Consider the following 15,504-nt stretch of genomic DNA (forward strand, 5'->3'; position numbering starts at 1 on the left):
GAGAAGAGCCTAATATATCAATAGAATGCCACTGGATTCCCTACTCATACACACACACACAGAAACACACACTGGCTGGATTATTAATTAGCAGCATTGTGGGTTTAAAAGGGCTGAGCATTTCTAATTGTGTTGAAGATCACAAGTTCAGAGATTTTCTTTTGGTGAAGTAAAAACGCCCTGAAACAAAGCTGGCTGCACGCCCACTGCCAGGGCTCTCGCGAGGTGCCAGCCTCCAGCCAAACACAGTAGAAAGGCTTCTCGCCCTATTGCGGGCCCTGTTCTGCATAACACACCAAGTTCCACTGACACTTCAATTTAGCCACAGCATTTTGAATGAATACAGAGGGGAGAGAAGTAAGAAAGGCAGAATGCACAATACACTAGCATCTAGGTGTGGATAGTGGTTAACTTGTCTTTGATGGTTTGGTGGAGGGCTGGAGTCCTTGTATTAGCAGCCCTGAGAGAGCCAGACTAGGGCTTTGCCTCCAGGCCAGAGGATGGACTGGTGGCTGACTGTTCGAAAGACCACAGTAGTTTCTATTTGAAGGCGTCCAGACATCTAGAGACCTGGGACAATAGAATAAAACAGATCATATGTGAAGTAACTATCTTAGGGCTTGCATAGAAACGATGTATTACGCTATAATGGCTGTCTTGGAGAGTTCCAAACGATTCTCCTTTGGGTGACATCAGTCATTCACTGATAGACAGACAAACCGCTGACTTAGCACGGCCAAGTCTCAGTGTTGTAAAAGATTGTTGAGGTAATGCCAATTCTCTGGCTGTACACCTCCAGGTAGCTATAACGCAGATCAATGTGGTTACATAGGGGAGGGAGCATCAAGGCCGAGGCTGACCCAGCCAAGGTGGGAGTAACACCGTACCCAAACCGGCCGTGCGCAAATTGATTTTGTCCCCCCACACCAAACGCGATCACAACACACAGGTTGAAATATCAAAACAAACTCTGAACCAATTATATTCATTTGGGGACAGGTTGAAAATCATTAAACATTTATGGCAATTAAGCTAGCTAGCTTGCAGTTATTAGCTAATTTGTCCTGTTTAGTTAGCTTGCTGTTGCTAGCTAATTTGTCCTGGGATATAAACTTGTGAGTTATTTGACATGAAATGCACAAGGTCCTCTACTCTGACAATTAGTCCACACATTAAACAGTCAACCAAATCATTTCAAGTCATCTCCCCTCCTTCCAAGCTTTTTCTTCTTTGGACTTTATATGGCGATTGGCATCTAACTTTCATAGTTACCACAATGACCGACCAAACTCAGTTAATCTTTCAATCAACCACGTGGGTAACCAATGAGGAGATGGGTATCTGCTTCTATAAACCTGAGGAGATGAGAGAGGCAGGACTTGTACCATGTTCAGTGTCACAAATAGAACTGACTTCTATTTTAGCCCTTGGCAACAGACGCTTGTTGGCGCGCGCAAACAGTGTGGGTGCAATTAAATAACATGTATGTTTACATTTATTTTGCGACGCGAGCGGTGTGGTCAGCATGTAAGGTGGAATGATGTTGATCATACCTCCCCCGGCCCCTGCCCTCCACTGGACATTTGGCCCCAGTACACAGGCTCCAGGCCCAGACACCAGCACACTGGTAGGAGAGAGAGTCCATTGGCCGCAGAGGAAGAGAGGGAGAGGGATGGTGGGGGAATGGGGAGGAGATAGTTGGCTAATCAAAGTGACAGATTAGCCAGCACTGGGCCCTGCTGAGAGAGAGGGGACGCTGACCAGCCACAGGGAGAAATATAGGCCCTAGGCCAGAATCACTATGGAGAGGGATTCGGGAGAGGGGGCGACAGGTCACCAGAGGGAGGGAAGGTGACAGACAGAAGCCATGGATAATGCTGTGCAAGAGCGGGTAGCAGACATTGGCCACAAAAGAAGGAGGAGAGACAGGTCACACACACAAGCCTCCAAGAAAATGATTGTGGGGTGAGAGGGAGGGAGGCCTTGAGCTCTGCTGAGCAAGAGGGGAAATGCTGACTAGCCGACTCAGGGGAGAGGACAGACGGGTCATTAGCCCTGAAAGGAAGAAAAGAGAGAGGGGTAGAAGGAAGAGAGAACCTGAGGGACAGAGGACAGACGGGTCACTAACCCTGAAAGGAAGAAAAGAGAGAGGGGTAGAAGGAAGAGAAAACCTGAGGGACAGAGGACAGACGGGTCACTAGCCCTGAAAGGAAGAAAAGCGAGAGGGGTAGAAGGAAGAGAGAGAGAACCTGAGGGACAGACGGGTCACTAGCCTTGAAAGGAAGAAAAGCGAGAGGGGTAGAAGGAAGAGAGAACCTGAGGGACAGAGGACAGACGGGTCACGAGCCCTGAAAGGAAGAAAAGAGAGAGGGGTAGAAGGAAGAGAGAACCTGAGGGACAGAGGACAGGCTGGTCACAAGCCTTGAAAGGAAGAAAAGCGAGAGGGGTAGAAGGAAGAGAGAGAGAACCTGAGGGACAGAGGACAGACAGGTCACTAGCCCTGAAAGGAAGAAAAGAGAGAGGGGTAGAAGGAAGAGAGAACCTGAGGGACAGAGGACAGGCTGGTCACAAGCCTTGAAAGGAAGAAAAGCGAGAGGGGTAGAAGGAAGAGAGAACCTGAGGGACAGACGGGTCACTAGCCTTGAAAGGAAGAAAAGCGAGAGGGGTAGAAGGAAGAGAGAACCTGAGGGACAGACGGGTCACTAGCCCTGAAAGGAAGAAAAGAGAGAGGGGTAGAAGGAAGAGAGAGAGAACCTGAGGGACAGAGGACAGACAGGTCACTAGCCTTGAAAGGAAGAAAAGCGAGAGGGGTAGAAGGAAGAGAGAACCTGAGGGACAGACGGGTCACTAGCCTTGAAAGGAAGAAAAGCGAGAGGGGTAGAAGGAAGAGAGAACCATAGAGGACAGACGGGTCACTAGCCCTGAAAGGAAGAAAAGAGAGAGGGGTAGAAGGAAGAGAGAGAGAACCTGAGGGACAGAGGACAGACAGGTCACTAGCCCTGAAAGGAAGAAAAGAGAGAGGGGTAGAAGGAAGAGAGAACCTGAGGGACAGAGGACAGGCTGGTCACAAGCCTTGAAAGGAAGAAAAGCGAGAGGGGTAGAAGGAAGAGAGAACCTGAGGGACAGACGGGTCACTAGCCTTGAAAGGAAGAAAAGCGAGAGGGGTAGAAGGAAGAGAGAACCTGAGGGACAGAGGACAGACGGGTCACTAGCCCTGAAAGGAAGAAAAGAGAGAGGGGTAGAAGGAAGAGAGAGAACCTGAGGGACAGAGGACAGACGGGTCACTAGCCCTGAAAGGAAGAAAAGAGAGAGGGGTAGAAGGAAGAGAGAGAACCTGAGGGATGAGGACAGCTAATCCAGCACAGACAAAAATAATTGTCTCTCCACATTATACAGGGTTGGGGTCAGTTCCATTTAAAGTGACAGTGTGTAGCTATGATATTTGGACTCAGTTACTGTATGTAAAGTTGGTGCTAATAAGATGTTAGTTGAGCTCTACCACATGTGAATAATGTTCACTCAGTGGTGCATATCACTACTGCCACTGTCTGTGGATCAGCAGGGGATTGAATGATGGAGTGAGATAGATAGAGGAGAGAGAAAACACAGCATCTGTTCTCAAAGCCTCACTCTTACCACAGAGGCTGATTCCTCCTCTTTCTCCCTCACATCCCCTCCCCTCATCTTTCTTCTTTCCCTGCCTATTAAATATTCTTCCCTCCCTTCTCTCTTCCACCCCATCTCTTCTGTCATACTCCCTCTATCTTTCCTCTCCCCTTTCTTCTTCCCTTCCCTCATCTCTGTGCTCCTCCCTCTGTGTGAGCCAGCGTTTGTGTGGAGGCAGTGGGTGCAGTCACACTCTGGCACTGCAGCATGAGTCACTACCAGCTCCCAGCAGCCCCAAGAATCAGGGGGGAGGAGTGTACACACACACACATCTCACTAGTCAGTACAACCCAAGGGTACACACAGCTCTGTACAACCAGACACACACACACACACACACCTTGCCAACATTTACTGAGCGAATCGAGAAAGAGACTACCCAGTTGTCTCAAATTTGGTGCAATCAATCACAGGTATTGATCAGTGTAAGGTTGACTGGCTGAGTCGGTCTGGAGCTGTGAGGAGCAAAGCCCACTGACATTTCAACAGACCTGCCTGACTCACTCTACTTCTTTTTATTTTTCTCCTTCACTCCCTCTTTACACTGGGGGGCCGCCCACGCTGGCTGGTGTGCATCGGTAGAGTCAGTGACGCACACACACCAGGTGGTATTTTCAGCCTTCGGTCAAGTGGTCTACTCTGTGAGAGGGTGTGTATGTGTGCATCCAGGCAGACTGCAGTCCAGCACCAGATGTGTATGTTTGTGTAAGCAGAGACCAGAAGGCCTTGAAATATGTACACAGCTCCCATGCATTATACATTGGCACAGCAGGAGAGAACTCAGAGCCTGGAGGATCTCCTCCCTTCTATTCTCTCTCCATCTCTCTGCCGGCTGCTATGGTGCATACGTTTTAAATACCAAGTGCAGGTCAGGGTCGTTTGCGGGTCAGCGGCTAAGATGGAGGGAGGAGGATAGTGTGATGGAGGAGGAGAGGTCGCTATTCAGACTAATCTTCATGCTTTATGTAGGGGTAGGGGAGAGAGGTGAGCCAGAGAAATGACAGGGTATTTTATGGAGCTGTGCTATTAACAACACCATTCTATGAGGAAGGAGTGGCCTACTCTAGGTAGTCATCACAGAATATCAAGGGTATCTATCTGCTACATGCACACTACCCAGACTCAGCAAACATAGCCATTTACATGGTCTTCTATCACTGAATAAGTAGAAGTACAGCGATCTAAAGGTGAAAGAGGTAGACCGCACCTTCTGGTCTCCTCAGAGGGCAGCCATGCGTCGTACCTCTTATCAGCTTCACTCATGTTCAGAGCCTTGGCAAACGGGCCGTCTCCACCCAAGAACAGCTGGGTGAAGGGCTAAGGAGGGTCCGGGGCTGGCTCTGCTGCAGCCTGTTGAAGGGAATGGGGGTTTGTTCAGTCTGGGTAGGCCCAAAGAAGGAGTTGGGGGTGGGGGTACCGGACTCTGAAGGCCCAAAGGTGGACAGAGAGGACCCAGAGGAGGCAGAGAGTTGGTGTTCTGGTGGGGCGGCTGACTTTGAGGACTCTGCGTTAGGGTTGCTGACAGAGATGAAGGAGGAGGAGGTGGTGAAGGAGTCAAAGAAATCAGTAGCCGGGTTGATATGGCCACTGTAAGAAAATAACTTGGTGAGGCTGGCGGACCAGAGGAGCCAGTTTACTAGGGGTAATCTCTGTGCTCCCCCTGCCACAGCCACTACTGAAGCTGGGTGATTTAATGAGGGTGGGCTGGAAGAAATGTGGCACCAAGGCCTGGGCTTTGGGCTGGCTGAAGATGGTGCACACAGGGATGGGCTCGTCCTTGGTTGTGGTCCCTTTGCTGCTGGCCTCCAGGGGTGTTGCCTCATGCTTAGGGGTGCCTGGGCTGGGGGTGCTGTCCTCTGGGGTTACAGCGGAGACGGAGACAACATCCTGCTCTTCAGTAGTAGGCTCTGGTTTCACATCATCCACTGGTTCCTCAGGGCTAGAGGCTACTGGACTTGTCTGTCTGTATCATCTTGATCTCAGTAGTGTCTTGTCCAATCAGATCATCTACTTTCTCCTTCTTCTCTTTCTCCACTGAGGTCTCTTTAACCATTGCTGCTGCTGGCTCCTCCTCTCTCTCCTCAAATTGCTCCAGCAGGTTGTCCATGGGAACCACATTCTCCTCCTCACTGTTGTTGGTGGAGTCAGAGATCATGACACTCTCCATCATCTGGTCGTTGAGCTTGTCCATCAGGCTCTCTGAGGGTGTGCTGTGGCTGTCCTCCTGGGGAGTGATGAAGGACTCGCACCCCAGGTCAATAATCTCCTCCAGGAACAGGACAACAGAGGAGGGCGAGAGGGTGGGGGCTGGCTCTGGAGGGATACGGTCTTCACTCAGGTTGGGTTAAACCTCCACTGCCCCTGTGATGTCCTGGGTGACAGGAGTCTCGTTGCTATCCATATTTTCCCTGAGAATAATAGTATGTAGGAATCATAAATCAGGTTACCTAAAAATATGATGTATTGTAAGTACTTTGTCATGTTCTTTACAATGAAATGTATCATACGGGCTTAGAATACAATGATTAATTCCATTTCTATGGCTAGTAACTTAGATTGTTGTGCTTTTTGGGTAATGATGGCTAGCTAAAGTTAGCGTGCTACATGTGCTACAGTAAGCTTCAGGTGCATCACACTCATATATTCATACAAATCACTTGCTTACATAAATAACATGTAGCGATGCATCATCCTGCCCCATTAAACTGTAAACCAATGTAAACAAAAACAAGGCGCTTCAGATTACCTTTGCTAAAGAATGATGACTGCTACTGCGCTCCGGCAATAGTGCGCCTGCGTGAATCTTCCAGGAAGTGAAATGTACAGTGTCCAACAGGAATCAAATTTCCTACGTATCTGTCGAATCGATATTCTTAAATATTTTACGCATTTTAAACCGTAAACATCTGCTTTCTCCAGATATATTTACGGACATTCACTGTACGCTACGTAGTTATTTGAACGTTTGCGGAATTAAAATAACATCCATCGAGGTGATGGATAAACAGTTTATTTGTAAAATCGCACAATAAACGTAACGCTTTCAAGCAATAATAATACGCTTGCAACATACGTGGGACATGGAGGACGATGCCCCTGTGATATACGGCCTCGAATTTCAGGTACAGTTCCACGTCGGAGATATGCATGCATTAACGTTAGCTGGATTCAGTATAGCTATGTCAGACAACCTCGTCCTGCCACAGTATTTGGGCGTTAGAGACGTCAACGAGGAGTATGACTTGTCGACATCTCTAACGGCCAAATACTGGTGCAACCTCGTCCTAGCTATGCAACTCCAATGTTGACAAATATTCATCTGAACTCTCTTCAATGTACGTCAACATTGTTGCTTTGCAATGTCATCATGCTTTAGTGATACATTCGTCACGTAAAGCCCTGTATTGGCATAGCATTACATACTGTACATACATGCACTACCGGTCAGGAGTTTTAGAACAACTACTCATTCAAGGGTTTTTCTTAATTTGTACAATGTTCTACATTGTAGAATAATAGTGAAGACATCAGAACTATCAAATAACACATATGGAATCATGTAGTAACCAAACAAATGTTTTTTTTATTTTTATATTTGAGACTCTTCAAATAGCCTTCCTTTGAGTTGATGACAGCTTTGCACACTCTTGGCATTCTCTCAACCAGCGTCACCTGGAGCAGTCTTGAAGGAGTTCCCACGTATGCTGAACACTTGTTGGCTGTTTTTCCTTCACTCTGCGGTCAGACTAATCACAAACTATCTTAATTTGGTTGAGGCCGGGGGATTGTCGAGGCAAGGACATCTGATGCACCACTCCATCACTCTCCTTGGTAAAATAGCCCTTACACAGCCTGGAAGTGTGTTGGGTCATTGTCCTGTTGAAAAACAAATGATAGTCCCACTAAGCCCAAACCAGATGGTATGGCGTACTGCTGCTGAATGCTGTGGTAGCCATGCTGGTTAAGTGTGCCTATAATTCTAAATAAATCACAGACAGTGTCACCAGCAAAGCACCCCCACACCATAACATCTCCTCTTCCATGCTTCATGGTGGGAACCACACATGCGGAGATCATCCATCTCACAAAGACACAGCGGTTGGAATCAAAAATCTCCAATTTGGACTCCAGACCAAAGGACAAATTTCCACCGGTCTATTGTCCATTGCTCGTGTTTCTTGGCCAAATCAAGTCTCTTCTTCTTATTTGTGTCCTTCAGTAGTTGTTTCTTTGCAGCAATTTGACCATGAAGGCCTGATTCACGCAGTTGATGTTGAGATGTGTCTGTTACTTGAACACTTCATATAATGTTTACATACCCTACATTACTCATCTCATATGTATATACTGTACTCTATACCATCTACTGCATCTTGCCATCTTGATGTAATACATGTATCACTAGTCACTTTAAACAATGCCACTTTTATATGTTTACATAGCCTACATTACTCATCTCATATGTATATACTGTACCCAATACCATCTACTGCATCTTGCCTATGCCGTTCTGTACCATCACTCATTCATATATTTTTATGTACATATTCTTCATTCCTTTACACTTGTGTGTATAAGGTAGTTGTTGTGAAATTGATAGGTTAGATTACTCGTTGGTTACTACAGCATTGTCGGAACTAGAAGCAAAAGCATTTCGCCACACTCTGCTAACCATGTGTATGTGACAAATAAAATTGGATTTGATTTGAAGGCTTTTTTGGGGCTGCAATTTCTGAGGCTGGTAACTCTAATGAACGGAGCAGAGGTAACTGTCTGTCTTCCATTACTGTGGTCGTCCTCAAGAGAGCCAGTTTCATCATAGCGCTTGATGATTTTTGCGACTGCACTTGAAGAAACTTTAAAAGTTCTTGAAATGTTCTGTATTGACTGACCTTCATGTTTAAAGTACTGATGGACTGTCGTATCTCTTTGCTTAATTTGAGCTGTTCTTGCCATAATATAGACTTGGTCTTTTACCAAATAGGGTTGTCTTCTGTATACCCCCCTACCTTAATGCTCAGACACATTAAGAAGGAAAGAAATTCCACAAATTAACTTTTTAAGAAAGCACACTTGTTAATTGAAGTGCATTCTAGGTGACTACCTAATGAAGCCGGTTGAGAGAATGTTGTCATCAAAAGCTATTTGATGAATCTCAAATATGAAATATATTTTGTTTTGTTTGACACTTTGTTTTGGTTAATACATAATTCCATGTGTGTTATTTCATAGTTTTGATATCTTCACTATTATTCTACAATGTATAAAATAGTAAAAATAAAGAAAAACCAGTGAATGAGTAGGTGTTCTAAACCTTTTGACCGGTAGTGTACATTAGTTCCAGTTTTACAATGTACCAACTGTATCTTGTTTTGCAGGCTCGTGCACTTACTTCTCAGACAGCTGAATCGGATGCCATTCGCTTTCTTGTGGGCACTCAATCCCTCAAATTTGACAATCAGGTGAGTCAAACGACTGCACTTACCAAGTGTAGTACACCTTACAGCTGTATATTGCCTATCCAGTGGAAGACCATCTAGGAAGGGTATTGGTACAGTGTCTGTTCTTCTAATGTGGGGCCCACGTTTGGATGTAATCTAAAGTTGTACTAAAAACGTACTATATATTTTTGATGGGAACAACATCCACAGTGGACTCACTTGATCCTTTATCTGATGTAGCTCTATGGCTGTGTAGTGCTGTGTGGACCAGGTAGTGCTGTGTGGACCAGGTAGTGCTGTGTGGACCAGGTAGTGTTGTGCGGACCAGGTGGTGCTGTGCGGACCAGGTGGTGCCGTGCGGGCCAGGTGGTGCCGTGCGGGCCAGGTGGTGCCGTGCGGGCCAGGTGGTGCCGTGCGGGCCAGGTGGTGCCGTGCGGGCCAGGTGGTGCCGTGCGGGCCAGGTGGTGCCGTGCGGGCCAGGTGGTGCCGTGCGGGCCAGGTGGTGCCGTGCGGGCCAGGTGGTGCCGTGTGGGCCAGGTGGTGCCACAGAAACAGTTGGCCATAAATGTGTATGTGTGTGGGTGGGTAATTACTGATTTCAGAGAGGGAGAGAGGTGAGACTGATGTCTGTGTTGAAATGGTTTTGGCATCCTTTGGTGAGAATATTGTCTTTTTTTTTATTCTGCCTTTGGCTGTGGGTGTTCAAATATGTTGCTGGAGCCCATTCCAAATCTATCCCGGTGGTTGAACAGACAAACAGTACTTATGTTTGATCACCCACGCCATGTTTTTGAGAGGAAAATACTTATAATGATAGTACTGCTGTGATGCACCAAGCACTTTTGTTGAGAATTGAAAAACAGAAGTTTGGGTGTTTTGTACCAGCATTTCTGAATGCATTGCAGTCACAACAAAGGGAGCAATAATTTCATCCCATCCTTATCACAATGCTGTTTCACTCATGATTATTGGCTGTTCCAGCTTGTGGACTCCTCCTTGAAGATGGTTTCAGTCCCACCCCCAGCCATTGGTCACATAGAGACACCACCTGATTGTCTCTGGCCTCAGGTACTTATACAGTAGCTTGGACGTGTCACTAAGCTTCCTGCCTCTGTAATGTGGGCTTCAGATATCTAATTTATACCCTCCCTTCCTCTCACCTTAAGTGCCACTCCAGCCTTGAGAGGGCAGCGCAATATGAATGGCAGAACTTTGGGGCTCCCCCAGTTTGTGTGGCATTAAAACATCTCAGCCCTGCCACTTCTGCCAGTTCCCTACTCCTCTGTCCCACTTACCGTCATCCGCACCACTAAAGAGCTTTAACTAAAGGCCCAAAAGTGGAGACCGTCGGCTCGCTTCTTTTTATCCATAATTACAACGGGCTGGGAAGGAGAGAGGGATGCAGGGATAAGTTCACTCCGCTGGCTCCGGCTGGGGAATAACGCAGAATAAATCAACCATGGGACTTGTCCTCCACCCTGGGTTCATTCAGGGGCCCTATTACTGCTCTTCCTCTTCCCTCCAATTACCCTGTCCCACCAACACCAGAATTTATTTGTGTGTCTCCCCTCCATAAAATTATAACTTTGTGTAATAATCTTTGCTCGTTGTGGTCCAGCCCAAGGTTAATGGCAGCCTGTGTGACTTTGAGGCTGCTGAAGGATGCTCTATTCTGCTGCTCGATGCTCTGCTCCTATCCTCCCTGCCTGTAAAAAGTGAATAGGGTAGAGGAGTGCCTGGAGTTATTGTCCAGTGCAACCAGATTAATGGCCCCCACAGTGCCGTGAGACTCAGCCTTATGACGGGTGTTATTAACCACATCAAACCTCTTGATTGTCGCTGCTTTACCACCTAAGTCAAATATCTATAAAATAGATTTCCATAATGGTCAATTCAAGTAGGCCTAAGTCAAGTCAATAGAAGTTCCAACGTCCTGCACACAGCTTGCTTGCAAATATTAGGCCTACGTTTTCTATTGTAATGCCAACTCTTTAGTCTGCTGACCTTGAAGATGATAGCTTCATGGCTGTTAGACAAACTGCAATCTATTAAACAGGAAGCTTTGGGTCCACAACATCAACCATTGTCCAATGAAATTGCCATTGATAAAATGCAATTGTGTTTGTTGTCTGTAAGTGTTTGCCTGCCCATACCATAACCCCACTGCCACCATGGGGCACTCTGTTCACAACGTTGACATCAGCACACCACTTGCCCACACAACGCCATACATGCTGTCTGCCATCTGCCTGGTACAGTTAAAACCAGTATTCATCTGTGAAGAGCACACTTCTCCAGCGTGCCAGTGGCCATCGAAGGTGAAGATTTGCTCACTGAAGTCGGTCACATTACCAAACTGCAGTCAGGTCAAGACCCTGGTGAGGACGTGAGCACGCAGATGAGCTTCCATGAGACGGTTTCCGACAGTTTGTGCAGCAATTCTTCGGTTGTGCAAACCCACAGTTTCATCAGCTGTTTGGATGGCTGTCTCAGACAATCCCGCTGGTGAAGAAGCTGGATGTGGAGTTCCTGGTCTGGCGTGGTTACACGTGGTCTGCGGGTTGTGAGGCCGGTTAGATGTACTGCCAAAAACGACAATGGAGGCAGCTTATGATAGAGAAATTAACATCTCAATTAACATCTCTGGCAACAGATCTGGTGGACATTCCTGCAGTTAGCATTTCAATTGCACGCTCCCTCAAAATCTGAGACATCTATGGCATTGTGTTGTGTGACAAAACTGCACGTTTTAGAGTGGCTTTAGCAAAATTGTCCCCAGACAAGGTGCACCTGTGTAATGATCATCCTGTTTAATCAGCTTCTTGATATGCCACACCTGTCAGGTGGATATAGGTGGATATATATATATATATATATCCACCTGACAGGTGTGGCATATCAAGAAGCTGATTAAACAGGATGATCATTACACAGGTGCACCTTGTCTGGGGACAATTTTGCTAAAGCCACTCTAAAACATGCAGTATATATATATATATATATATAATAACTAATTTGTACACAAAATTGTAGAGAAATAAGCTTTTCGCGTGTCTCAAATTTCTGGGATCTTTTATTTCATCTCATGAACCGTGGGACTAACGCTTTACATGTTGCGTTTATATTTTTGTTCAGTGTAAATGAAAAAGGAAATAGTAACACAATAAAATTACAGTGATAATAACATGCTAATTTCACAGATAGTGACCCCTGCCTGCTCTGGTGTTCCACACGTTACTTATCATATGTCGTGAAGGGTGCAAACTAAATTTGATCGGTTTTCCTCTATTGGACCTTTCTTTCTGCCGTCTAAGACGTGGCGCTCTCTGTAACTCATCTGAATCTGATTCAAGTTCTGAAGGAGTGTTTAATCGCTGCTTTTAATGTGGAAATCAAGACAAAAATCGCAGTGGGTGTGTGAAGTTAATATATCTTAATAAGTGATGTCTGCATTTAAGGTTGCGTTCACTGTCATATTGAAGACGGAACCTTTTTGTGTGAGGGGTGCTTTGAACTGCTGAGGGTTAGGACGACTGGTGAAAGATGAGAGGGAGGAGGCGCTCCTCTGTCTGTGTTCTCACTAGAACCTTGTCCACACTGCTGTCCCTTCTCTCGCTCTCCTTCCCTCACTCTCTCTCCTCCCGACTCTTTCTCTCTCCGCTCTTCCTTTCTCCTTTCCACAGATCCACATCATTGACTTTGATGATGAGAATAACATCATTAGTAAGAGCGTCCTGCAGCACCAGGCAGGGGAGATATGGCACATCAGCGCCAGTCCTGCAGATAAAGCCGTACTGACGACCTGCTACAACAAAAGTGAGGCTCCCGCCCGCACTCCCCTTGCGCCTCTCTTTTTTTTCTCCTTCTCTCTCTGTCTGTCTGCCTCTCTCGCTCTTTATCTCTCATTTTTTCAGTCTCTTGTTCCTGTCTTTATGTTACTAGTCTCTCTCTCACAACTAGGGGCCAGTGTTTTTCCTGCTCAAGTCGTGTGTTCTGGAAAATCTCATGACCCCATAAGGTATAGCAACTGCATTCTGTCTTGAAATGAAAGGATGTTACTTAAGGTAACCATCTAGGCAAGGAGGTGAGAACCCTGCTAGCCAGCCATGTGTACCCCTGACCATGGCCAAGATATGACACACAAGCCCAGACTCGCACCATGCTCCCACCCTGCCATTTCACGCGAGCAATTATACTAAAGTAACACTTCCCATTTCTCTCACACTCCTTCTGCCAACAGTTGCCTCAAGACAATTATAAATCTAAACAAACATGAAGAGACGATTTGGATGAGAAAGAGTGGAGAAAAAAAAGTAATTACATTTCTGAGTTTATTAGATGGATGCCTTTGGCCTTGGTGGGGTTAGTGACAGTTGGAATCAGCTCTGGGTGTAGGTTACTGTAGTTGTGAAGAGAGAAACCGGGAGAGAGGCATTGAAAACAAGGCCACAGCACTCTCACTCTCCTCTCTTTGTGTCAGCCCTATTGTGGCGGAGAGCTGTGATACACATTATGTCAGAGTGCAGTTCAAGAGAGAAATGTTATTACCATGACATCCAATCTACTGGAGTAGCCCGAGTCAAAAACAAGTGAAGATCATATGCCCTCACTTTACCCACTATCGTTTTCTGTACAGGTGCTGCTGAGGCCAATTCCTTCCTATTCACTGTCTGATCTGGGGAGATGGGCTGTCTCTCTTGTGATGGTGTTGTGGTGTGGTGGAGGTGTGAATGGGGCATAGCTTTACATGTGTAGACAGCCATGACAGAGTGAGAGACTGGGAGAGCGGAGAGGCGTGGAGGCCAGGGTAGGCCTTTAGGGGCAGCTGAAACCAGAGGGAGAGGCCCACAGTTAGTTAGTCTCTCGCTATGTCTCTCATTCTGTTTCTCTCTCTTTCTTTATATCTCCTCTCTCTCTTGCTCTATTGCTGTCTTTCACAATCTTCATCCCTCTCTCTGCCTCTCTTCTCAGCTGGGCCCTACACTCTTCAACTCACATGATGACAGCTGCTGCTGGAATGGGTTAGACCTCAGAGACCAGACCATCCCACTGTAGACACACATGCATGTCAGACATGTAATTTATTTTTATGAATAATGTTTCTGTCACTTGACATGCTTGATCTATCTACTCACGGTCAGCTCGCTGTACATTTCAGGACACTCAAGAAATGGATTTGATTGCAAGCCAGCACCTACAGGGATCTAGCTGTACCAGGTTTATGAGAACCCCAAAACAGGTCCCTAAGTAGGTCCTATAGATCTGGTCCAGCTGGAACCCTGCATGTGCTGTCTTTCATTCACACCCATGTCCTGAGTGAGTTCCCAGTTCCCCCACCTTCTTCGGGTCTGTAACTCTGCCTGTTTCTCCTGTCCCCTCCAGCCAGTGAGAGTCGTGTGGTGACGTGTGGGGCTGTTTGGAGGATGCCCCCAGAGTGGGAGTCAGGGAGCCACGAGTCCCCAGACGATCCCCACAACTCCCACAACCCCCAGAACCTGGAACTCCTCTGTCACCTTGACAACAGCTCCCACGGCAACGCCTCCTGGTAGGTTTCACTCAGACCGTAACCTACAGCTACAATGCTGTATACAACAAAACACAACACAGTCATATCAAATTCAACCCTGAAACTACTGGGTTTCCACAACCTCTGCTCTTTCCCCCCTTGTTCTCTGTTCCTCTATCTCATCTGCTTTCCTTCTCCCCCTCTATCTCTCTATCTTTCACTGTTTGACTCCATCTCCTTTTTTTTGTCTTTTTAAAATCTATCGCTCTGCTTTTCACCATTTATACCACTATACTCACTTATCTTCCTCTGTCTTTATCTCTCTATTGCTCATTCTCCCTCTTCATCTCTTATCCCCCTCTGTCACGTTCCCTGTCTCTCTGTCGCTCTCTCACTCCCTCTCTCTCCCTCCCATACAGAAGGGTATCCTGGTCTATACTTTACCATACTATCCAGCAAATCAAAAGTATTTCTGTGAAAAGTTATCAGAACCTTAGTTTGGTTGTGGCAAATATTCTCATAGCGCTAGAACTGTCAATTCGAGGTGATGATTATAGAATGTTTGTATAAAACATTTGCCTGATATTGCAAGAACGTTCCTAGAACATATTTAATCTGTTATTTAAAGATTCCCAGAATGTTTCATTAGGTAGTGGGGACAAGAGATATGTTCCCAAAACACAAAAACTGTCCGGTTGTGCTGACATTTACGTGAAGTTTGTATCAGGGTGCACCAAACGTAGCTTTGATGTTGCATGAATGTTGACAGAACAGCCTTTCTGAATTCTTTAAAGTTTCCCAGAACATGTAATTAGGTTGTGGGAACAGTGTAGGTACATGGGTTCCCAAAACACAAAATATGCTTAGTTGTGATCACATTCATACAATGTT

At 46.3% G+C, this 15,504-nt stretch overlaps 1 protein-coding gene and 1 pseudogene across 1 annotated transcript in view; one reads left to right on the forward strand and one right to left on the reverse strand.

The window, feature by feature from the left end:
• The window catches only part of LOC135508358 (trafficking protein particle complex subunit 12-like), a 37,355-nt pseudogene extending 31,288 nt beyond the window's left edge, over nt 1-6,067 (reverse strand).
• Nucleotides 6,068-6,516: 449 nt separating this feature from the next.
• eipr1 (EARP complex and GARP complex interacting protein 1) overlaps nt 6,517-15,504 on the forward strand; it is a 48,850-nt gene continuing 39,862 nt past the window's right edge. The window contains exons 1-4 of the mRNA XM_064928483.1: nt 6,517-6,788; nt 9,045-9,128; nt 12,791-12,923; nt 14,490-14,652. Coding sequence (XP_064784555.1) covers nt 6,747-6,788; nt 9,045-9,128; nt 12,791-12,923; nt 14,490-14,652 — 422 coding nt within the window. The 5' untranslated portion in view covers nt 6,517-6,746. The remainder of the gene's footprint in view (nt 6,789-9,044; nt 9,129-12,790; nt 12,924-14,489; nt 14,653-15,504) is intronic.

Source organism: Oncorhynchus masou, chromosome 21 (genome assembly GCF_036934945.1).
Source record: "Oncorhynchus masou masou isolate Uvic2021 chromosome 21, UVic_Omas_1.1, whole genome shotgun sequence".
In the NCBI taxonomy this organism is placed as follows: domain Eukaryota; kingdom Metazoa; phylum Chordata; class Actinopteri; order Salmoniformes; family Salmonidae; genus Oncorhynchus; species Oncorhynchus masou.